This window comes from Myotis myotis, unplaced genomic scaffold, assembly GCF_014108235.1.
Source record: "Myotis myotis isolate mMyoMyo1 unplaced genomic scaffold, mMyoMyo1.p scaffold_m19_p_10, whole genome shotgun sequence".
Taxonomy (NCBI): Eukaryota; Metazoa; Chordata; class Mammalia; order Chiroptera; family Vespertilionidae; genus Myotis; species Myotis myotis.
Window position 1 is genome coordinate 7706610 of NW_023416314.1, and position 23831 is coordinate 7730440.

The 23831-nt window shown below is 37.3% G+C and overlaps 1 protein-coding gene across 3 annotated transcripts in view; it reads left to right on the forward strand.

Annotated features, from left to right (window-relative positions):
* Positions 1-23831, forward strand: part of DYNC2H1 (dynein cytoplasmic 2 heavy chain 1) — a 300856-nt gene that overhangs the window by 6898 nt on the left and 270127 nt on the right. For all 3 annotated transcript variants that reach the window (XM_036324418.1, XM_036324416.1, XM_036324417.1), the window contains exons 7-18: positions 685-813; positions 917-1030; positions 1149-1260; positions 1479-1603; positions 2653-2828; positions 11301-11496; positions 13920-14015; positions 18723-18875; positions 19495-19593; positions 20881-21020; positions 21105-21333; positions 22894-23021. In XM_036324418.1, the coding sequence (XP_036180311.1) occupies positions 685-813; positions 917-1030; positions 1149-1260; positions 1479-1603; positions 2653-2828; positions 11301-11496; positions 13920-14015; positions 18723-18875; positions 19495-19593; positions 20881-21020; positions 21105-21333; positions 22894-23021 (1697 nt within the window). The remainder of the gene's footprint in view (positions 1-684; positions 814-916; positions 1031-1148; positions 1261-1478; positions 1604-2652; positions 2829-11300; positions 11497-13919; positions 14016-18722; positions 18876-19494; positions 19594-20880; positions 21021-21104; positions 21334-22893; positions 23022-23831) is intronic.

Sequence of the window (23831 nt, forward strand, 5' to 3'; positions counted from 1 at the left end):
GTCTCATACCTGGAATTAGTAATTTTTCCCAAGAGCCTGGCTCTTTTTAGTAAAAAATGGTATTGAGCAACAAAACTCTGGTTGAGGAAGTGTTAAATTTTACTTAGTTATCAATGCTTTTAGGCCTTTTCTGTTGGAAGGCTTGTTAAATTGGTGTTTTGTGTTTAGCAGGATAAAAATAAATCATGAGTTTGTACAGATATTTCCTACTCAAATGGAAGATTATAGTGTTTTTACTTAACCTTTTTGATTACCTTTTGATTATTGGGAACATTTTAGATACAAAATATAATAATTTGTTTTCCTGTAGTTTGTAAATGGTACATAATAGAATTGTTAATATTGTTTCATTATCAAAATTGCAATTTAATGCAGAATTAATACTGTCAGAAGTACTATGATAAGGAGGAGAGGAGCTATAATATAAATGAGCTTTAAGTACATTTTTAAATATTTAGATGTTATATTTTTCACTAGATTTGAGCACACTGATTGATGTGTTGATACAGTATGTCTTTGTGCATCACTTTGAATATTGATGAGGAGTAATTCTCAAAATTATAGTTTCAGTTTTCATTTCAGAGGACCTAGGTAAAAAATTCTTGCTCAGTATCTTTAAGTTTTCGACCTATTTGTGCAGATTTACTTATTTAAATAAATTTGTTTTTTTAATATTTGTTTTAGGTCTTGGATGTTAGAACAATTCATGAGAAGCTTCTCTATTTTTTACCTGCTAGTGAAGAGAAAATCCTGGCTCGAGTATTTGAACCTTTTACTGGCCTGAATCCAGTGCAATATAATCCATATACTGAGGTTGAATATATATGTTTCTAAATATAATTTCCTGTTTGTGTTGTTCTTTTTAAAGGCAGGTTTTTTAGATATTAAAGTCTAACAATATTGACAATTTGTTTAGCCTTTGTGGAAAGCTGCAGTGTCTCAATATGAAAAAATTATTATACCTGTGGAACGAAAAATAGCAGGAAAATTGAAAAATTATATTTCAGAAATTCAAGATAGTCCACAACAGGTAAAATACTGAAACATTTAAAATTTAATACTTTCTTTAAGCTATTTTAGGAGATATATATGTATATACCAAGTTAATGCACTTGGGATAAACATATACTTATTTTATTTTATATTAGCTTCTTCAAGCATTTCTGAAATACAAAGAGTTGGTGAAGCGTCCAATTATAAGCAAAGAATTGATGTTAGAACGAGAAACTTTACTGGCAAGGCTTGTGGACTCAGTTAAAGGTAAAAGTTTATCAGAAAATATAGTGTTTGCTGGAGAAAATATTTTTGTAGCTCACTTTTTTCTATGTTGTATACCATTTAGGATTAAGACTACATTAAGGGACCAACTCTTATTATTTTTCTGTCTACAGTATTTGACATAGTTCGTGGAACATCAAAAGCCTTTAGGAAATCTTTGCTAAATGTGTGTAATCATTTATTTGATTTAAATTTTATAGATTTTCGATTAGATTTTGAGAACCGGAGCCGAGGAATTCCTGGTGATGCATCTGGACCACTTTCTGGCAAAAACCTTTCAGAGGTTGTCAATAATATAGTTTGGGTTCGCCAGTTGGAACTGAAGGTATTTTTTTTAAATTTATTTTTTTAAATATATTTTATTGATTTTTTTACAGAGAGGAAGGGATAGGGATAGAGAGTTAGAAACATCGATGAGAGAGAAACATCGATCAGCTGCCTCCTGCACACTCCCTACTGGGGATGTGCCTGCAACCAAGGTACATGCCCTTGACTGGAATCGAACCTGGGACCCTTCAGTCCGCAGGCCGACGCTCTATCCACTGAGCCAAACCAGTCAGGGCATGAAGGTATTTATTTTAATAAAAGTTGAAGAACAATAATTGTAAAATCTGCTAAATTAATATAGAAACCACTCTAGAATTGTAGTGAAAACATTAAAAGACATTTTCTATTTTTCTTTGTATATCCATTAAATTTTTATGTGAAAAGTAGAATTCTGAAAAAAGTGTGCTGAGGAGTTTGTAATGGTTCTTCTCATTCCTTGTATAGAGATAATTATCAAACCATTTGTCATTCAAATTGCAGTTTTCCAGGTAAGCGTCTTTGTAAAAAATATTCAAGAGAAGAGCACGGCTATAGGGTACTATTAAGGCTAACATGTTCAAGATTTTTACTTATTCAAGCTTGTATTTTTGATGTTTTACTTTGATGCTGCTTAATTTTCTGTCAGCTTTCTGAGGTGCTACATTGTCCTTTGTACAGTTATGAAGGAAAGGAATGTCTCTTCTTTAAATTGCCATTCAAATTGCACTAATCATTGTTTGAGATATTAACCAGAGCATTTAGCAAAGGGTCCAAACTGATGTTTAATATATTTAGGAGTGTTGCAAAATTCTTGGAGTTTCACCTGAATTTCCCTTATTTTAACCTTCAGATTATGCCTTGTATGCATTTTCCTCTGTGTTTTGCTGTCCTGAGGTTGTATAATTTAGAAGCAAACTAGGGGTTGATATTTTTATATTCACTGGAAAATCTTCTATTATACTATTTATAGATGAATGGGAAAATAATTTCTAAGATCAGAGAATGGGGCTTATTTTATGCTAATTTTGTTAGATTTTAAATAATATTCTTGTAATTTGGCTTATTAAGGTGGATGATACCATCAAGATAGCAGAGGCTGTTTTGTCTGATTCATCAGGATATCGATCTTTCCATCGAAGTGCTGAAGATCTCTTAGAGCAGTTTAAACTGTATGAACAAGAACAATTTGATGATTGGTCCAGGGATATTCAGTCTGGTTTGTCTGATTCTAGATCGGGTTTGTGGTAAGTTTAAATATACTAAACAGTGAAATCTGCACAAGAATCTTTTTTTCTTATGTTATTAGTCCAGTGGCAAGATGGAATTAATCATCTCTACTCTCTTTTTTCTTCTCACTTGCTGCTACTCCTTTACGTTTTTTGGTTAGGTTTTGTTTATCAACCTTTCAGTCATTAGGGCTGGCAATTTTATGATGTAGTTAGTTGACTGCCTCCCCCTTGTTTCTCAGGTTCAGTCCCCAGAAGTTCAGATTCCATTTTTGGAATTAGGCTTTCCTTCTTCTAAAATTGTTTGTTTTAATGGTATTTATATATGTTTTGAATGTAATTTAATTGGTCAACCTAATTTTTCTAATGGGAGTTTAAAATGGATGGCCTAAAGGGATTAAAAATGGTGGCAGAGTAAGTGGAAGCTCACAGACATGCTCCCAGTACCAAACTGGAAATACAGCAAAAATACAGAAGAACCATCTTGAAAAATGAACTGAGGACTACCTGGAGAGAACCCTGGTAACCATAGAGAGAAAGCAGAGACCTCATAGAGCCTGGTAGGAAGGGCACAGGTACAAAAGGGCTGGATGGGCTCCCACAGATAGCAGTTGAAGTACGGAGAGATATCTCAGCTGTTGGGGTTTGGCACTGAGAACTCTGGGGTTTAATCCTCAAGCTGGGCCCTCCCAGCATAGAGGACCAGAACTCAGAAAGGTGTCCATGTAACATCTGGCTGTGAAAAACAGCTGGGTTGCTTTCTGCCAGGGATAGAGAGATGGAAATGCAGGCACCCTCTTAAAAAGCCAACACACAAAATTCTGTCTGCAGCCACTCTCCTTGTGTTTTGGCAAAGGGTGGGCAGAGTGGACTGGAGCTGCATAAATATAAGCCAGGGTTGGGGGGTCTGGGGATAGGGCTTGGAAGGCAGACACCCAGGTTTCCTGTGCTGAGTCATTCCCTCACGCTGCAGAGGTCATCTTTCTCAGGTAAACCTGTACCATCCTGATGTTTTTGCCTGGGGGAAAGGCAGTTGACCCACACTATGTATAATCCTCTGCCCCACCCTATGGAGTTTCTGAGGCCTATAAAGAGACCTAGAATAGGAATTAGCCTCCTGGCAGAAGCAATTGTCCCACCCTGTTGGAAAACCTCTTACCCCACCTGTGGACCATTGCTTGAGGATACTCAGACTGAATCCAATCAGACTGCAGGCAGAGGTGGTTCTCTGGAGGCTTTGAGTCTTTGCCTGTTCTAATTAGAAACAGCAGTTTGGGTTACCCCACAGATACCATCCCAGACTGCTCAGCAAGGCAAAAGCCAGCAGAGCCCCAAGTGCTTGCAGCTGACACCTGTGGGATCAGCTCTGTGGGGGAAAGGAAGTACAACCCAGAATAGGGTCAATCAAGGTGTAAGACTCAAGGCAAACCCAGCCTCTGGGCTGAGGAGTCCCTGACCACTAGACAGGTGGCACGAAGACATTGGGGTTGAACCTCACTGGCAGCAAATGAGAGGGGAGATCACTCCCATAATGAGACATCAACAGTCAGGCCTCAATTACAACAGGAGAACCCAACCGTGCACACAAGGGGCATTCCTAGAGCATCCAGCTCAGGTGAACAGAGTCTACACCACTGGACACTTCAAGACACCTTCTACATAAGGCCATCCCACAATGACTGGGAGGCGTAGCATTTCTATCTGAAACATAGAAGCAAATATAAAGAGATAGCCAATAAGGGGAGACATAGAAACAACCTCCAAGTGAGAGAAATAATGTGCAGAAAAAGAATTAAGTAAGATGGAGGTAAGCAACCTATTAGAATTCAAAATAATGGTTATAAAGGTGCTAAAGGAATTTAGTGCAAATTATAACAGCATGGAAAGGATATAAAGGTCATTAACAATAATCAGACAGAAATGAAGAATGTTATGTCTGACATGAACACACTGGAAGGGATTAAAAGTAGATTGGATGAAGCAGAGGACCGAATTAGTGACTTGGAAGACAAGGTAGAAATAAATACACAATTAGAGCAGCAAATAGAAAAAAAGGATTAAAAAGCAGGAAGATAGCTTAAGGGAGCTCTGGGACAACATGAAACATAACAACATTCACATTATAGGAGTACTAGAAAAGGCAGAGGATGAGAAAGGAACAGAGAACCTGTTTAAAGAAATAATGACAGAAAACTTCCCCAACCTGGTGAAGGAAAATGCCACACAAGTTCAGGAGGCACAAAGCATTCCAATCAAGATGAACCCAAAGAGACCCACATCTAGACATATCACAATTAAAATAGCAAATGTTAAAGACAAAGAAAGAATCTTAAAGGCCGAGAGAGAGAGAGAGAGAGAGAGAGAGAGAGAGAGAGAGAGAGAGAAAATTCATACAAAGGGGTTCCCATTAAAATGTCAACTAACTTCCCTAGAGAAACACTTCAGGCCAGGCCAGAAGGGAGTAGCATGAAGTACTAGAAGTAATGAAAAGCAAGGTCCTGAATCCAAGACTACTGTATCGAGGCTGTCATTTAAAATTGAAGGTGAAATAAAAAGCTTTTCAGACAAAAAGAGGTTAAAGGAGTACAATACCACTAAACCAGCAATGCAAGAAATGTCAAAGGGACTGTTTTAAGAAGAAGAAAAGGAGAGAGAGGATCATAGGCATAAAGAAAATAAAAATGGCAATAAACAAATACCTATCTATAATAATTTTAAATGTAAATGGACTAAATGATCCAGTCAAAAGACATAGGGTGACTGGATAAGAAACATGACCCATATATATGGTGTCTACAAGAGATGCACCTCAGAAAAAAAGATACACAAGACTGAGAGTGAAGGAATGGAAAAATATATTCCATGCAAATGGAAAGGAAAAAAAAAACCCACATCGAGTAGCAATACTCATATTAGACAAAAAAAGATTTCAAAATGAAGGCCATAACAAGAGACAAAGAAGGCCACTTCATAATAGTAAAGGGATTGATTCAAAAAGAAAATATAACCCTTGTAAACATATATGCACCCAATATAAGAGCACCCAAGAACATTAAAAACTCTTGATAGACCTTAAGGGAGAGATTGACAGCAATACAGTTGTAGTGTGGGACTTTAATACCCTACTGAGATTATGGGATTGATCTTTCAGACAAAAATTAACAAGGAAACAGAGGCCATAGGTGACACACTAGATCAGATGGATCTAACTGATATTTATGGAACATTTCACCCCAAAGCAACAGTGTATATTCAAGTGTACATGGAACATTCTCAAAGATAGGCTACATGCTAGGGCACAAAACAAGTCTATACAAATTCAAGAAGATTGATATAATACCAAGCATCTTCTCAGATCACAATGGCATGAAGTTAGAAATGAAGTACAATAAAATACTCAAAAACACTCAAATACATGGAAGCTAATAGCATGTTATTAAACAATGAATATGGTTATCAATGAGATCAAGCAAGAAATTAAATACTTCCTGGAAACAAATGAAAATGAACACATAACCAACCAAAACCTATGGGACACGGTGAAAGCAGTTGTGAGAGGGAAGTGCATAGCTCTATAGGCCTACTTCAAGAAACAAGAAAGTGCATAGCTCTATAGGCCTACCTCAAGAAATAAGAAAAAGGACTAATAAACTATCTTACCCAAAAACTAAAGGAATTAGAAAGAGAACAAGAAAATCCAGAGGAGGTAGAAGGAAGGAAATAATAAAGATCAGAGTGGAAATAAATGACATAGAGACTAAAAAAAATAGTATAAAAGGTCAATAAATCCAAGAGCCAAAACCCTAGCCAGACTCTACAAAAAACAGAGAGGACTCAAATAAGTCAGAGATGAAAGAGGTGATATAACAGTAGACACCACAGAAATACAAAGGATTGCAAGCAAATATTATGAACAACTATATGCCAACAAACTGGCAAACCTGGGTAAAATGGACAAATTCCTTGAAATATACAATCTTCCAAAACTCAATCAGGTAGAATCAGAAAACCTGAGTAGGCAAGTAACAACTGATGAAATTGAAGCAGTAATTTAAACACTTCTAGCAAACAAAAGCCCTGGACTGGATGGATTTAAGGGGGAATTCTACCAAACATTCAAATAAGAACTAACACATATCTTCCTCAAACTATTCCAAAAAATTCAAGAGGAAGGAACACTTCCAAGCTTTTTTTATGAAGACAGCATTATCCTAATTCTAAAACCAAATAAAGACACAAAAAAGAAAGAAAATTACAGGCCAATATCCCTGATGAACACAGATGCCAAAATCCTCACCAAATTGGATCCAGTAATATGCTAAAAAGATCATACATCATCATCAAGTGGCATTCCAGGGATGCAAGGCTGGTGCAATATTCATAATCCCTATTAGAATTCCAATGGCATACTTCACAGAGTTAGAACAAATACTCTAGAAATTTATTTGGAACCATCAAAGACCTGAATAGCTGCAGTAATCTTGAGAAAGAAGAATGAAGTAGGAGAGATCACAATACCAGATACCAAGCTATACTACAAAGGCATTCTAACCAAAACAGCCTGGTACTGACATAAGAACAGGCATAGAGACCGATGGATCAGAACAGAGATCCCAGAAATTGACTTACATCATTATAGTCAATTAATATTTGACAAAGGAGGCAAGAACATACAATGGAGTAAAGACAATGTCTTCAACAAATGGTGATGGGAAAACCTGACAGACACATGCAAATAGACAAAACTAAACCACCAACTTACACTATACACAAGAATAAACTCAAGGTGGATAAAAGACTTAAATGGAAGTCATGAAACCATAGAAATAATAAAAGAAAACATAGGCAGTAAAATATCAGACATCTTTACATAGTAGTATGTTTATGGATACATCTAGGGCAGTGATGGCGAACCTATGACACGAGTGTCAGAGGTGACATGTGAACTCCTTTTTTGGTTGGTTTTTCTTTGTTAAATGGCATTTAAATATATAAAATAAATATCAAAAATATAAATCTTTGTTTTACTGTGGTTGCAAATATCAAAAAATTTCTATATATGACACGGCACCAGAGTTAAGTTAGGGTTTTTCAAAAAGCTGACACGCTGAGCTCAAAAGGTTCACCATCACTGTCCTAGGGCAAAGTAAACAGTAGAAAATAAACAAACAGGACTACATCAAAATAAAAAGCTTCCCAGTAAAAGAAACCACCATCAAATTGAAAAGGAATTCCACTGCATGTTTACCAATGATATATCTGATAAGAGGTTAATATTCAAAATATATAAAGTACTCATACAACTCAACAAAAAGAAGACAATCCAATTAAGAAATGGACAGAAGACCTGAATAGACATTTTTCCAAAGAGGACATACATATAGCTAGGAGACACATGAAAAACTGCTCAAAGTCACTAATCATCAGAGAAATGCAAATTAAAACCACAATGAGATATCACCTCACACCTGTCAGAATGGCTGTCATAAAAAAATCAACAAACAACAAGTGCTGGCAAGAATGTGGAGAAAAGGGAACACTAACTACAGTGGGGCCTTGACTTATGAGTGTCCCGACTAATGAGTTTTTTCGAGATACGAGCCGTCTCTCAGCCGATTTTTTGCTTTGAGCTGCGAGCTAAAATTCAGGTTTTGAGCCAGCTTCAGATACCCCACCGCTAGTTGGCGCAGCGAACGTCACAGTGAACGCCACATCAGCCCAGCATCACGTGTCTCACTCATTCACTTTTGATTTGACATACGAGTAATTTGAGTTACGAGCTCCGTCACGGAACAAATTAAACTCTTAAGTCAAGGCCCAACTGTAGTTCATTGCTGGTGGGAATGCTGATTTGTGCAAGCCACTATGGAAAACAGTATGGAGTTTCCTCAAAAAATTAAAAATGGACCTCCTATTTGACCCATTCATCCCACTTCTGGAAAAAATCCTAAAAACCCCAAAATACCAATGGGAAAGAATATATGCACCCCGGTGTTCATAGCCGCTTTATTTATAATTAGAGGCCTGGTGCACAAAATTTGTGCACTGGAGGGGTGTACCTCAGCCCAGCCTGTGCCCTCTCATAGTCTGGGAGACCTGAGATTGATCACCCCAAAGAAGTAGGCCTTGACCACTGGACTGGGACTCTGCGATGGATCGCCCCCGCAGAGGGAGGCCCTGCCCAGCCGCTGCAGCATGCCAGTTGGTGACCTGGTCCTCCCTCTTTGTGGCGATTGTGGAGCCCCTCAATTGATCGCCCTGCTGGCCGGTGGCCTGGGCCTCCCTCTGCAGGGTGGTCATGGGATGGTCGTCTGGAAGGTCTTCGGAAGGATGTCTGGAAGGTTGTTTGGCTGTCTGGTCTAATTAGCATATTACGCTTTTATTATTATAGATAGATAACCACGATTTGGAAACAGCCCAAGTGCCCATCAGTAGATGAATGGATAAAAAAATTGTGGGACATTTACACTATGGAATACTATGTAGCTGTAAAAAAGAGAGATCTCTTTCCCTTTGGGACAGCATGGATGCATTTGAAGAATATTATACTAAGTGGAATAAGCCAAACTGAGAAAGACAAACATCACATGATCTCACTTATCTGTGGAACAAAATGAACTGACCAACAAAATGAGATCCGAAACATGGAGGCATGGAACAGACTGACATACTTCGATGTGGGGTTCGGGGGACAAGAAGACATAAACCAAAGAACTTATATAGTTATATGCATAGCTCATGGGTATGGGCAATAGGTAATAAAGACCTGGGGAGGTGGGTGGTCGCTGGGAGGAGGGGGGAAAGTGGGGGAAAATAAGAGATATCTGTAATACTATCAATAGTAAAAAATACATTTAAAAATGAAAAAAAAAGGGATGGTCTAGAAAAACCATTGTTTCTTTGTCCTGGTATACTTTCCAAGAATATAATTGTGTTTTTAGAAACTTGTCATATTTTAATTTTTAGAAACTTCTTACTTTCTAAAAGTAACTTTATAATATGAAACTCCATTTATTTTCCCTATATTGCAAAGAAGGACAACTAGGCCATAAGTGATAGCTTCTTAAACTGAATAAATAATTTTTTCCCTTTTATCTTGTATTTTGGTGTTGGAGGAAGAATAGAAGAACCAAAAGGTGCTAGGGCAAAATGATTATAACTTCACGTCATTTAACTTTTCTCCTTTCTATCCTGAACCTAAAATAGGAGAGATGTTCCAGGCCAAAAAACGAAGGAAGATTTCTTCAGTTAGCTAATTTTGGAATATATGCACACTTTTTTCACTATGGCTCTGGTGGAGATCCATCCTATACCAAAGGACCGACACCTGCTGGGAAGAGCCTGTGTAACTTTGTTCAACCCAGTATTTGTTTCCCATTTGACAATGAAATACCCTGACTTCCACTTTTTTTTTTTGTAAAACTCATTATTATCCCAGAGAGTCAGTGTGTTTTGGAACATATTTTAGGATATCCTGGTATGTGGAACCTAATTTTGAAGATTAGATGATAAAAGCAAAAAGGACCACCATAATAATTTTCTTACAGGCTCTATGTTCACATAGAAAAGTTTTGGCTAAATAATTTCAATTCATTTTCAAGTATGCCCTGTCTTATGTGTTATTAAATAGGCTGACTAGATTTGTTCTTTGCTTTTTAGTAGCTTCCTTTCTTAATCCGGAAAGATCTCTTAATTGTGGAAGTGACTTAAAATGAGCATTATATAAACCTGATCCTGAAAGAAAGGTCATGAAAATATAATACTTTATGCTTAATTTAGCTCTGCTTACTTTTTACAACTGTTGCTGATTTGAGTGTCCCAGTCTAAAATTTGCAATTATATCCTTTACGAGAAACATAAAGAAAGGACAGTCCTTAGATAGTAAAACCAAGAGTAGAGAAGTGAAACATTGGGTTATCTCTACTCCTAATTGATCCTTTAATAAAAGTATTAAAGAACTGCCTGGCTGGCATGGCTCAGTGGTTGAATGTCGACCTATGAACCAGGATGTCACGGTTCAGTTCCCTGTCACAGCACATGCCTGGGTTGCTGGCTCGATCCCCAGTGTGGGGCATGCAGGAGGCAGTCAATCAATGATTCTCTCTCATCATTGATGTTTCTATCTCTCTCTCCCTCTCTCTCTCTGTAATAATAATAATAAAAAGTATTAAAGAACAAAGTAAGAGGAGTAAAAAAAAAAAAACTTTAGAAAATGAATCAAAACCTTTTTTCTTTATGGTATATACGTCAGTTTTGAATCTTAGTTGAAAGTTGAGAGATTGATTTTTCTGAATTCAGAAGTGTTTGGTTGAAATATTGTTATATTTTAGTTATTACAGTTTATTATCAAGATCTGAATTGTGAGATACTATGTGAAAAAAGAAAGTTAAAACTATAATTAAAATTTTTTTTTACCTTGAATTAACTTTATTATATCAATCAGAAGAGTGATAACATGAAACTTAAAAAGTCATTCATTTTGTGTTGTAGTATTGAGGCTAACAGTAGAATTATGGAATTGGATTCTAATGATGGATCATTAAAAGTGCATTATTCAGATCGGTTGGTGATTCTTCTGAGAGAAGTTCGTCAGCTTTCTGCACTTGGCTTTGTTATTCCTGCCAAAATACAGCAAGTTGCAAACATTGCACAGAAATTCTGCAAGCAAGCAATTATTCTTAAACAAGTATGAAATTATGTATTTGAAAACACGGCTATTCTGAGTTCATTATATTTGGATATTTGTTTTCTACTTTTTATTTTTTTAGGCTAGTAGAATGACACCATTAGCTCTTGTGAAATTGATTTGCTATACAATTTGCTTTGTAAATGCTATAGGCCTTTAATAATTTAAGGTATTGTTGCTTTTCATTTTATAAGCTTTCAGAAAAGTAGAATATTATATTCTCTGTTGTTCATCTTTCTGTCATGTTACTTGCATGGGTCTTAAAGGACCTTCTAATTAAAGGAGGCCCTCTGCCTGCTTTCAAGGGGCAGGTTCTTAGAGAATTACCAGGCTGATGTACTGGTCTCTGTTCTTGGTTATTTCCTCAGTCTACCTGTTCAGCTCATTACCGTCATATCATGTACCAGTTTAAAACCAACTATTATCACCTTATTGACTATGTCCTTGGCACAGTATACAAGGCCCTTCTTAATTATGTACTAACCTTCTTGGTTGTGACCTTCACTACTATACTTTCCCCTCATATTGCACTGGTTCATGATTATATGAAACTTGAACGTGGCTCCATGTACTGATATCTGTATTTTCTGATTAGAAAACTCAAAGTCTTCCCTTAATCCTCAACTAAAAACTCACTCTCTTTGTTGTGTCTTCTTTTAGTTGATTGTTCCTTATTCTTTGTGCAGTGTGCAAATCACTTTTTGTTTTTTAAAAAAATTTCTCTCTCACTTGATTATTAGGATTTAGAAGCCAGGGACAGTATCTTGTGTATTTGGTCTCTCATTTATTCTTTTCTTCAACAAATATTAATTGAGCACCCGTACCCCAAGTCACACTGCAGTGAGGATAAAAGAATGAACGTATTACTGTCATATACATTGCCAAATGCAGCCTTAGGTGCAAATCAAATATGGTTGAGAAGCACTGGTCTAGTGGGAGAGAGCAAACTAAACATTGAGTTGTCATTAAATACTAACCTTCTGGTAGATGCCTTATTTATATTAATCTCCTGACTGGTCTAATTGGGACCAGATTTGTAACAGGTTTTCCAGTGCCACACAGCTAACAAGTTATGAAGCTGGGATTTGATACCAAGTCTCTCTGACTCCAAAGCCCATATGTATTGCAGTACAGTTCATAGAGTGACGGCAGATATGTGAACATATCAATACAGTATTTAATATATTATGAGTACTATATTATAGATGTTCACAAAGTCCGGTGAGAGCAGAGAGGTAGTAGTTTTCAATTATTTTCCTGGGTAGAGGTAGAGATAGTATCAGATAAATTTTTACAGAGGAATGAATGGTGTTTGATGTGAGTCTGGAAGAGTATATAGTATATGTTTTATTAAGAGCACAAGGGGTTGAGGTGGGTGATCATTTCAGAGAGGGACTACATATTCAAAAGCATAGAGTCTTGCTCACTTTTGTATCCTGAGTATTTAGCTTAACACAATAGGAGCTCAAAAGATGAATGAATGATTATATAGTATTTGTATTTACCCCTGGAAGAACAACTGGGAAAATCTGTTTATATATACCTTTACTTATGAGTAGACAGTTAGCTAGAGTAGAGTAGTAGGATGTTGGATAGATAATAGAATTTCCAGGTTGTTGTAATAGTATATGTTCTGTTGCTTCCAGTTTTCCTGATTTGGGACTTTTTCTCAGATGTATTGGGAAGTCATTGGAAGGTTTTGAGTTTGCAAAAGGTGTATGATTTATGTTTAAGAAAGGACCACTCTGGTTGATTTGGAGACTTTGCATAGACAATAGGAGGCCCTACTGGGAAATAGACCAGTTAGGAGACTGCTTCACTGGTCTTGCCAAGAGATGAGGGTGCTTGGAGTGGGATGGGATTGATGGAAGGGGGTGAAGAAGTTGGATTCAATATAAATTATCAAAGTATATAGTCAATAGACTTCACTAATGTGGGATGTGAGAGAAGAGTAAGGAAAATGCAAATATATATGTTTTTTGGTCTAAGAAATGTATAAATCATTGTGTTATATACTAGAAAAGGAATGAGCAGGTTTGGAGAGTTGCAAGGATTAAGAGTTCAGGGTTTTTTTTGTTTGTTTTTTGTTTTTTGTTTTTTTTTTTAGCACTTACCATGCTTTTCTGGTTTCCTCTGTGTTCTCTGTGAGAATGTACTTTTTGAGTCCAGGAACTAGGTTTTATAATCTTTGTTTAATTAGCCCCCAGGACATGCCTTGGCAAATTATAGGAGGCCAACACATATTTGCTTGTTGTGTATAATAATACATGCATAAATACAATAATGGAGATGAAAAAAGTCTATTTTTAAATCCTAGAATTGAGAAAAATTATTTCCATTCAGACAATGAAAAATGAAGAAAAATTAAAAATTAAGTACACTATTTATTACTGACTTTTGCTAATTGGACTTTTGCTTTGTAGGTGGCACATTTTTATAATTCTATTGATCAGCAGATGATTCAGAGTCAGAGACCAATGATGTTACAATCTGCCTTAGCATTTGAACAGATAATTAAGGTAAATGGACTTTTTATGTTTTTATAATTAGTTTTTACATGTGAAGTATTTCTTATTTCTTAGATTTTTTAGTATATCCTTCAGCTCAATATAGCCATTGATCTAAGGCTTTGTATTTTTATAATCCTCACCTGAGGATACTTTTCCATTGATTTTTAGAGAAAGTTGAAGGGAGAGGAAGAGACAGAGGAAGAGAAACATCAATGTGAGAGAGACACATCAATTCGTTGCCTCCTGCACTTGCCCCAGTCAGGATGGAACCTGCATTGAGGTACATGCCCTTGACCATAATTGAACCTGGCCACTTCAGTCTGCAGGCCAACGCTCTATCCACTAAGTCAAACCAAGTAGGGTGATCTAAGGCTTTATTTTGCTCTCCAATGATTTCCTTCACTTTTAACAAGTAACAATTTTTCCAACGGTAGATTTAAATGGTTATGTTTCACATATTTTTGTGTTGATTTAGAATTAACATATATAACATATAATTCGTATGCTATTATATTTACTTATTCACTGAAGTATGACATGATCCTTATATACAGACTAGTGCTTTTCCATCAACAACTGGTTTTACTTATTTATTTACTTGAAATAAATAACATGATTATATTTCAATACACAACTTCTGTACAACTAAAAATTAAAACTCCACAGTAAAACAGTAACAAAAACATGGTATTGAATTTGGAATGCATGACAAATGGTTAATATCTTTAATCATGAATGAGCTTTTATGAACCAGTAACAAAGACACAAATTTAAGATTTATTTGCTCTTTGTGCTTATTGAAATATTCACACATATGAAATTAGAAACACCCACAACAATTTTAAATGTAGATGTTACTATGTGATTGTTAGCCTTTTGAAATCTACATTTTTAGTGTTCTTAAACATGATGTATTTGAAAAATTATGTAGAAGAAGAATATACCCTTTTATTCTTTTTTTCTTTTCTCTTTTTACCCTTTTATTCTTTTTTTAAAAAAATTTAAAATCTTTATTGTTGAAAGTATTACTTGAAAGTAGATAACTAGTTGTGTCATGGTCCTGAAGACTACGCCCAGGTTCTGTGATTTGTTAGGAGGACTCACAGGATCCACGGCAGTAATTTCTTACAGTGAGAGGTTGCAAAGCAAAATCAGTGAAAAGCAGTGTGCGTGGGGTGAAGACCTGGGGCAACCAGGTGGGAGCTTTTAAGAGTCCTCCCAGTGGAGTCACACAGGGCTAATTCTCCCAGCAACAAGTTGTAACACAGTGCACTGTTGTCTTACTGGGAAGATCATTAGCAACTTAGTGCCCAGGTTTTAATTAGGGGCTGGTCATGTAGGATTCTTCAGCCCAGTATGTACCAAAATTCCAGGTCCCCTGAAGAAAATCAAGCGTTCAGCATAAACCGTATAGTTTAGGTACCGCGAGCCACTCCTAAAATTAGCGTGGTGGGAACCCTCCCAAACGCCAGGTTCCCAGCGGCCTGTTAAGGGCTGATCTCTTACGTAGGCTTTTTCAGGGATGATAATCAGACTTGCTACGTTAACTCTTTTCTGCACACTAGTACTCAGGCTTAAAATGAACTAGAAGTTATATAAATCTACATGAAATCTATACACAAACTGATATAAAACCTATAAAAAATTTACAGATATTACTATAAAAACCATTTTTCCTGTTGCCAAAGCTCAATACAAGTTTATAATGGAAAAAATTAAAAAATTTAGGTAAACAGAAAGAAAAACAAAACAAAACAAAATGGTCTTCTAATCTTACCACCAAGAGATGGCTATTCTCAATAGTCTGATGTAGAGCCTTTTAAACTTTGCTTTCTATGTATATTTAAAAGTGTACTTTTTGGACTTGGGATCGTATTTTATTACTTTGATCTTTTCACCTAACATATAGAATATATATATATTTTAATTCTTATTGATTAAAATATTACATATGTCTCTTTCCCCCCCCATTGACCTCTCCCTGGCCACTCCCACCCCCCAACACATGCCCTCCCCGCCCTAGTGTCTGTGTCCATTAGTTATTTCAATTATAAGCCCTTAGAGCTTTTTCTTTTCTAATAAATGTATTCAAAATAATACCTTGAGCCCTTGCTGGTTTGGGTCAGTGGTTAGAGCATCGGCCTATGGACTGAGGGTTGTGAATTAGATTCCTGTCATGTGTGCATACCTTGGTTGCATGCTTGAACCCCATCACTGGTTGGGGTGTGTGTGGAAGGCAACCAATTGATGTGTCTCTCTCACATTGATATTTCTCTTTCTTTGTATCTCTCCCTCCCTTCCACTCTCTCTAAAAATCAATGGAAAAAGTATCCCCGGATGAGGATTAACAACAACAACAACAAAAAAATATCTTCATATTTCTGAAGAGAAAACTCATATTAAGAAATTGGGTTGTGAGACTAAATACTTATATGTAACATGTTAAATGAGACATAGTGGTGGATAAAACACTGAGATAGGAGGAGAGAGAACACTGAGGTTCTTAGTAATTCTTTGGCCATGCCATACCCAGTTTGGCTCAGTAGTTAGAGTGTTGGCCTTTGGGCTGAAGGGATGTGGTTTCAATTATGGTCAAGTGCATGTACCTCGGTTGCAGGCTCAATCCCTGGCCCCGGTTTCTCTCTCTGTCTCTACCCATTTGTTCCACTTCCTTAAAAAAAAAAAATCAATTAGAAAAATATCCTCAGGTGAGGATTAACAATAACAAAAATAATAATAATTCTCTGACCACTCACTATCTTGTAGTATACTGGAAGGATTCTATTTTCATATTCTTAAGGAATACAATGTTAAATTCCATGTAATAATCCTATATAATAAAAGCCTAATGTGCTAAGTGTCTGGTCATCCGGTCGGCTGTTCAACCATCAAAGCATAATATGTTAATGATATGCTAAGGCCACTCAACTGCTCACTATGACATGCACTGACCATCAGGGGGCAGACACTCCAACTGGTACATTAGCTTGCTGCTGGGGTCCAGCCAATCAGGACTGAGGGAGATGGGCTAGACATGCCCTAGAGCCCTCCTGCGGTCCCTCCCCAGCTGGCCAACCTCTCGTGTCCCTCCCTGGCCCCGGTCGTGCACCGGTGGGGTCCCTCGGCCTGGTCTGTGCCCTCTCGCAACCCAGAACCCCTCTGGGGATGTCAGAGAGCTGGTTTCGGCCTGATCCTGCAGACCAGGCTGAGGGACCCCACTGGTGCACAAATTCGTGCACTGGGCTTCTAGTTATCAATAAATGCTTTAGAACTGATTCACAGAGTATTTTATTGAATTTATTATATAACTAGAGGCCCAGTGCATGAATTTGTGCATGGGTGGGGTCCCTTGGGAGACCTCCCCCCATGGAGATCGGGCCCCAGCTTGTGCCCCCAGCCTTGCGGCCCCAGCTTGTGGCCACAGCCTCACAGCCCTATAGCCCTATCTGGCATCCCACCTTGACCTGGCACCGCCCCCTCACCTGCTCCACCGTCCTGTCTGTGGAGCGATCAATCGGGACTGGGCCCCCTACCCGGCTCCCTTAGCGCCTGGGAGCTGGGTGGCGGCCCTGCCCCCCTCTGCCACTGCTGGTCACTGTCTGCAGACGATCTGCGGGTCTATCAGGCCCCCACTTGCACCCGCCTTGGCCTGGCACTGCTTGCTCACCTGTTCCACCATCCCGCTGCGGTCCCGCTCTCATCAGGGTCCATCAGGGCCAGCAGTGCCTCCACTGCTGCCCGCTGCCAGTGCTGTGTTGCCAACACCTGCCATGTTCTGCGCCGCCCCCTGGTAGTCAGCGCATATCATAGTGAGTGGTCAAACTCCTGGTTGAACGACTGCCTGAGTGGACAATTTGCATATTAGGCTTTTATTATATAGGATATTTTAATTTCATGTACTCATCATCTATTTATTGAGGCTCTTCTGTATTCCAGAAACTTGCTATACCTTACTATTTCAATTGGTATCGAAACCTTCTATTATGTCTCTCTATCCTCTCCCCTCTTACATATTTGTCTTAAGTATTCCCTCTACATATGCAGAGCACAACATCAGATGTTGTTATAAAATTTTCATTTCAATAATCTAATATGATTTAGGAAACTCATGAGAGGTAGCATAGTTCAGCCCATCGACATTACCTTGGCAGGGGAGTTTGAGTGCTGCCTGCTTTTGCTAAGCAGGGGATGGAAGATCAACTCTCTACTTGGTCTCACTGAAATATCAGAGGTGTTTTTTATTGGTGTTGGCTTGAGCAGGGTGGGTATTGCTAAAAGGGTTTTCTGGTAGACTACTGTTTTCCTAGGCCTTTGGTGAGAAGAAATAGGCGTTTTCTGGAGCTTTATTTGTCTGACCCTCTAGGTTGGAGGCCTCTCCAGTGCCCTTTCCTGGAGATATGGAGACAGTAGGGAAAGGTATCTTTTCCTTAATTTGCAAGATTTGTTCAATGCCTATTTCTTATTTCTGCCTTTCACTTTTCCTATGATTGTTTGTTATGTTAGGTACAGGGTTTTTTACTTGTAAGAGGGAGAACCTGGAAGGAAGGAGGCTACTCAATGTTGATCAGTTTGCCTTATCATTTATAAAATGGGAATATTATGCTCTTTTTATTGCAGGTCGGTGTTAGGAATTATTGGACTTAGGATGTAGAATATGGAATTTTTGGGGAAAAAAGTAATGCATTTAAATACTAAATGCCATTTGTTGTACCTTAGAATTCAAAAGCTGGAAGTGGGGGAAAGTCACAGATTACTTGGGATAATCCCGGTGAGTTAGAAGGCTACATCCAAAAGCTCCAAAGTGCTGCTGACCGCCTTGCCACTGAAAATAGGAAGCTGAGAAAATGGCACACTACGTTTTGTGAAAAGGTATACTTTATAAAATTGAATGAGCTATGAATAGTATTGTTTAAAGTAATTAGAATATAATTTAAAATAACTTCTTACTTGGGAATAATTTGAGACTTAAAGTTGTAAAAATAGAACAGAGTTCATTTATACTATGCTTTTTGTCCAGCGTCCCCTGTTAAGAACTTATATAACCATGTTAGAGTTAACAAAACTAGGAAATAAGCTGCTTTTGAATTTTGCAGTTTCTCCACTATTCCTTTTTCTTTATCAAGGATCCAATCCAGGATCCCTTCTTGCATTTAGTTGCTGAGTCTCTGGAGTCTCCTCCTCCTCAGTCTTTGCTTGTTTTTCATGACCTTGAAACTTTTGATGAGTACTTGTCACTGATCTTGTAGAATATCTCTAGATTTGGGTTATATGGTATTTTCTCATGATTAAGTTAGCGTTATGCCATTTGGGCTGGAATGTCACCGAAGTGCTGTTTCGCCTTTCTTAGTGCATTGATCAGGTATTGGTATGTCATACTTTAGGCTGAATTAACCTGGATCACTTAAAGTCATGTCTGTCCAGTTTTTCCACTGAAAAAAAAAAGTTACCATTTCAGGTGATACTTTGAGACTGTTCTAATTTTTAACAGGTGGTAATTCTTATGAATATTGACCTGCTTCGGCAACAACAGCGTTGGAAAGATGGATTACAGGAATTGAGAACTGGCTTAGCAAGTGTAGAAGCACAGGTAGAGTATGTTTTACTTTGAAATATGTCTACACTTTGAAATATGGCTGTTTCAGAGAATATATGAATTTAATATATGAATTGCTGAAAAGTTTATCAAGCTTATTTATAAACCTTTACTAATGAATTACTGATAAATTTAGAATTTGATTGAATTGTACATAAAGACCATAAAATAACAATGCATTACATTTAAAAATATAAGAAATTTCTATTTGTCTTATGGAATACCAAATCTCTCAACTCAGAGTTCATAGTTTTTCTGAAGAGGTGCTTAACTATTTATCATTCATTAGTTTTCTTTTAGGTACTTGTGACATCTGTAGAACACAAAGTTAAGTTTAGATAGAAGCCTAATGATTGAAATAACTCTGTATTAGAACTTTTTCCTTTTTTGGGCAAAATTCCAGTTCCATTCACATTTTTATATAGGAAATGATGTAAGGAAAAGCAGTTAGCACAGCGTCTGCCACATACAGTATGTGGGATCTTGATTGAATATTAGTTAGGTGTCTTACACATTTGCATATATATATATTTTTAAAAATATATTTTTATTGATTTTAGAGAGGAAGGGAGAGGGAGAGAGAGATAGAAACATCAATGATGAGAATCATTGATCAGCTGCCTCCTGCAGCTGATCCCCATTACTGGGGATCGAGCCCACAATCCGGACATGTACCCTGACCAGGAATCGAACCCTGACCTCCTGGTTCATAGTTGGACGCTCAACCACTGACCTATGCGCGGCTGGGCTGCATATATTTTTTAGTTCTTAGAACTTTAAGAAAAAACCCCAAACATTAAAGTGTTAGAATTGATATATTTATGGTTATATGGAAGCAAAAGATTACATAAGCTATCCTGAGCATTTTAATGTTTAAACTTAACATGCTTTAAAATGTGGAAGTTTTATTTAGGGCGTGAGAAGGGAAGGAAAGAGCTATACTCGATGGGGACTTTTGAAAAAGGACTAAAAAGTTCACAAAAACACTGTTGTTCTTTTTACTGTAAATATAAAGTCTGATTATAAAATCTATATTTATAACTTAATTTTAAAAATTTTACTGATTTTTGTATTCCATTTATAAACATGAAGATTAGCGATTTTCTTGTTTGACTTTATATAACCTCTCATACTACAAGTAGTAATTAAGGAGTTGCTTGTTTTAAGATATTTAAAAATAAGTTTTTGATTGCTTATAATTTTACTCTATATGATATGAAAGCATTAATCCTTATTCTACTACCTGATTTTTAAATAAAAAATGTATGTATAACATATTAGGGCTTCCAGGCAAGTGACATGCATGCGTGGAAGCTGCACTGGAATCATCAGCTGTACAAAGCTCTGGAGCATCAGTATCAGATGGGCTTAGAAGCACTTAATGAGAACCTTCCCGAAATTAATATAGACTTACTATACAAGTAAGATTTTTTTGAAATCCAGTTTATTTTTCATTCTAAAATTTTCTAATAACTTACATCTTAAAGTTACTTATTTACTTGCAGACAAGGACGTTTACAGTTCAGGCCTCCTTTTGAAGAAATCCGTGCTAAATATTACAGAGAAATGAAGAGATTTATCGGCATTCCTAATCAGTTTAAGGGAGTGGGTGAGGCAGGAGATGAATCTATTTTTTCTATTATGATTGATAGAAATGCAAGTGGATTTCTGACTATTTTCAGAAAAGCAGAAGATTTATTTAGGAGATTGTCGGCTGTTTTACACCAACATAAGGTATGGAACATGTAATTTTTCATCTTTCTGTTATAATATTTCACCTGGTTGGTTAAATTAGTATTACATATACAAACCAATAATTTGCATTGTGTGATATAAAATAAAAATATCGCAAACCAGAAAGCTGGGATTAAGGATTCTTATACAGGGTAGGTTTTTGTGACAGATGATTTATTTCTTTGACTATTTGAAGATTGAGAAAGTAGCTTTTTAAAAGATTGTTCTGTCAACTTGGAATGTTGTGCCAATTTTAATTTCTTTTAGGGAAATATATCATTTTCTTCATTCTTTGGAACAAGAGCAATCCATGGAGGGAAGCCTTTGAAGTGAATGAAATTGAGATGATGTGATTAAACATTTTGCTTTTGTTTAAGTGTATTATTACCACTAACTCTAAAGATAAACCCTAATTGCATTCATTGCTCATTGATATTGATTCTAAGACTATGACTAGGAATTCAACCACTGCCACAATTTTAACTGCCACTGCAATGCTTCTGCTTTTTAAATTTCTAGAATAAATTGAATATGAATATTTTCAGATTTGAAGCTTGGAGTGGCTCTTGGCTTAAAAGTAGTGAGTCTATCTTAGTATATATCAAATTTGATAAGAGAATATAAAGTAAGGGTTTTTTAGGTCTCTTCAACAAAATTTTATGATCACTCTTTTTTTTTTAAGAAATTTTTTATTTTATTTTATTTTTAAAATATATTTTATTGATTTTTTACAGAGAGGAAGGGAGAGGGATAGAGAGTTAGAAACATCGATGAGAGAGAAACATCGATCAGCTGCCTCCTGCACACCTCCCACTGGGGATGTGCCCACAACCAAGGTACATGCCCTTGACTGGAATCGAACCTGGGACCTTTCAGTCTGCAGGCTGACACTCTATCCACTGAGCCAAACCGGTTAGGGCTGATCACTCTATTTTTATATTGTCATTAGAGGCCAGGTGCACAGATTCGTGCACCAGTGGGGTCCCTCAGCCTGGTCTGCGCCCTCTCGCAATCCAACATCCCCCGAAGGATGTAGTAGTACGCGAAGTGGCAGGGAGCTGGGGAGGAGCCTGAGCACCTGGGCTGGGCTGCATGCGGCTCCTGCTCATTCCAGTCCCGCTGCGCCTGCTGCTGCTGCTCAGTAGTGCACTGCCGTGGAGCCACGAGAGGCTTGTGCAGCTGCGCTCACCAGCTGTGAGCCTGGAGTCTGGTGCCCGTCAGTTAGCTGAGTGGCATTCCTACTGTGGGATCACACTGACCACCAGGGGGCGTCTCCTGCATTGAGCGTCTACCCCCTGGTGGTCAGTGCGCATCATAGCGACTGGTTAAATGTCGTTCGGTAGTTTGGTCGCTTAGGCTTTTATATATATAGATGTTTCCCCTGTTCATTCTTTAGATGTGTAGTAATGATTGTATTTATATACTTAAGTTGAAATTTACTTACAATTACACTTGTCCCTTTTTATTGGTTCGACCCTAATGTATATTAATAGTTGGACCATAAACTTTAGAATGTTAATTTATTAGTACTATTTCTTTAATGATATTTTTCATTCTTAGGAATGGATTATAATTGGGCAAGTTGATATGGAAGCTCTCGTGGAAAAGCATCTTTCTACTGTTCATGATTGGGAAAAAAATTTTAAAGCGCTGAAAATAAAAGGAAAAGAAGTAGAACGACTTCCAAGGTATTAGAAGTTAAAGTGATAGTTCTTTTGTACCAGATCAGCTTTGCCATGGGACAGTACTCTTCACTTAGTGGCAAGAAGTCAAGTCAGTTTCACACCTCCTCCAGCTCAGCTGTGACACTTGAGTAGCATCTGAGTAGAGCTTGCTGACACTGAGAAGGTTCTCTTCTGAGACTCTGTTGGTGGAACATATTTGGGTAGACTAGATTGGGGAGGAGGATTCTATACGGATTTGGCATGAGGATCTAATATTTGATACGCATAGGCACTGTCTAAGAATGCTAAGAAGCTACTGCTGAGAGCACAGCAAAGGGTAGAAAACTAATGACATTCGACTCTGCTTTAGTGCTGCTCTGTTTCCTTCCAGATGCCCTGGGAGGCACACAGTATAGTGCTGCACCTTGTATTGCCCTAAATGTGGAGGAAGCCCTCAGAGGGGCACCTCATAAACCAGTTACTTGAGAATATATCCCCCTCACTATCTGAAATTCATATAACTGGAACCACTTTATAATAAGCTCTATGAAAGGCCTTGTTCAATTGTGCATATAGTATCTATAAAGGAAAATACCATTTTTATTAATTCATTTTTTATTCTTTCTATAAATATTTAGTGAGCATTTATAACATGTAGAATTTTGTCCTATGGGAGTACAAAGATGAAGAAGACAGACTTTTTTTGTTAACTTTGTATAATTTAGCCCTTATATGAGATTTTCCTCAGGTGAACAAGTCTGATTCAACCTCTGTTTGTTTAGAACATTAAAATTTGCATTGAGAGTACCGTGCAAAGAATTAGTGTTCTTAAAA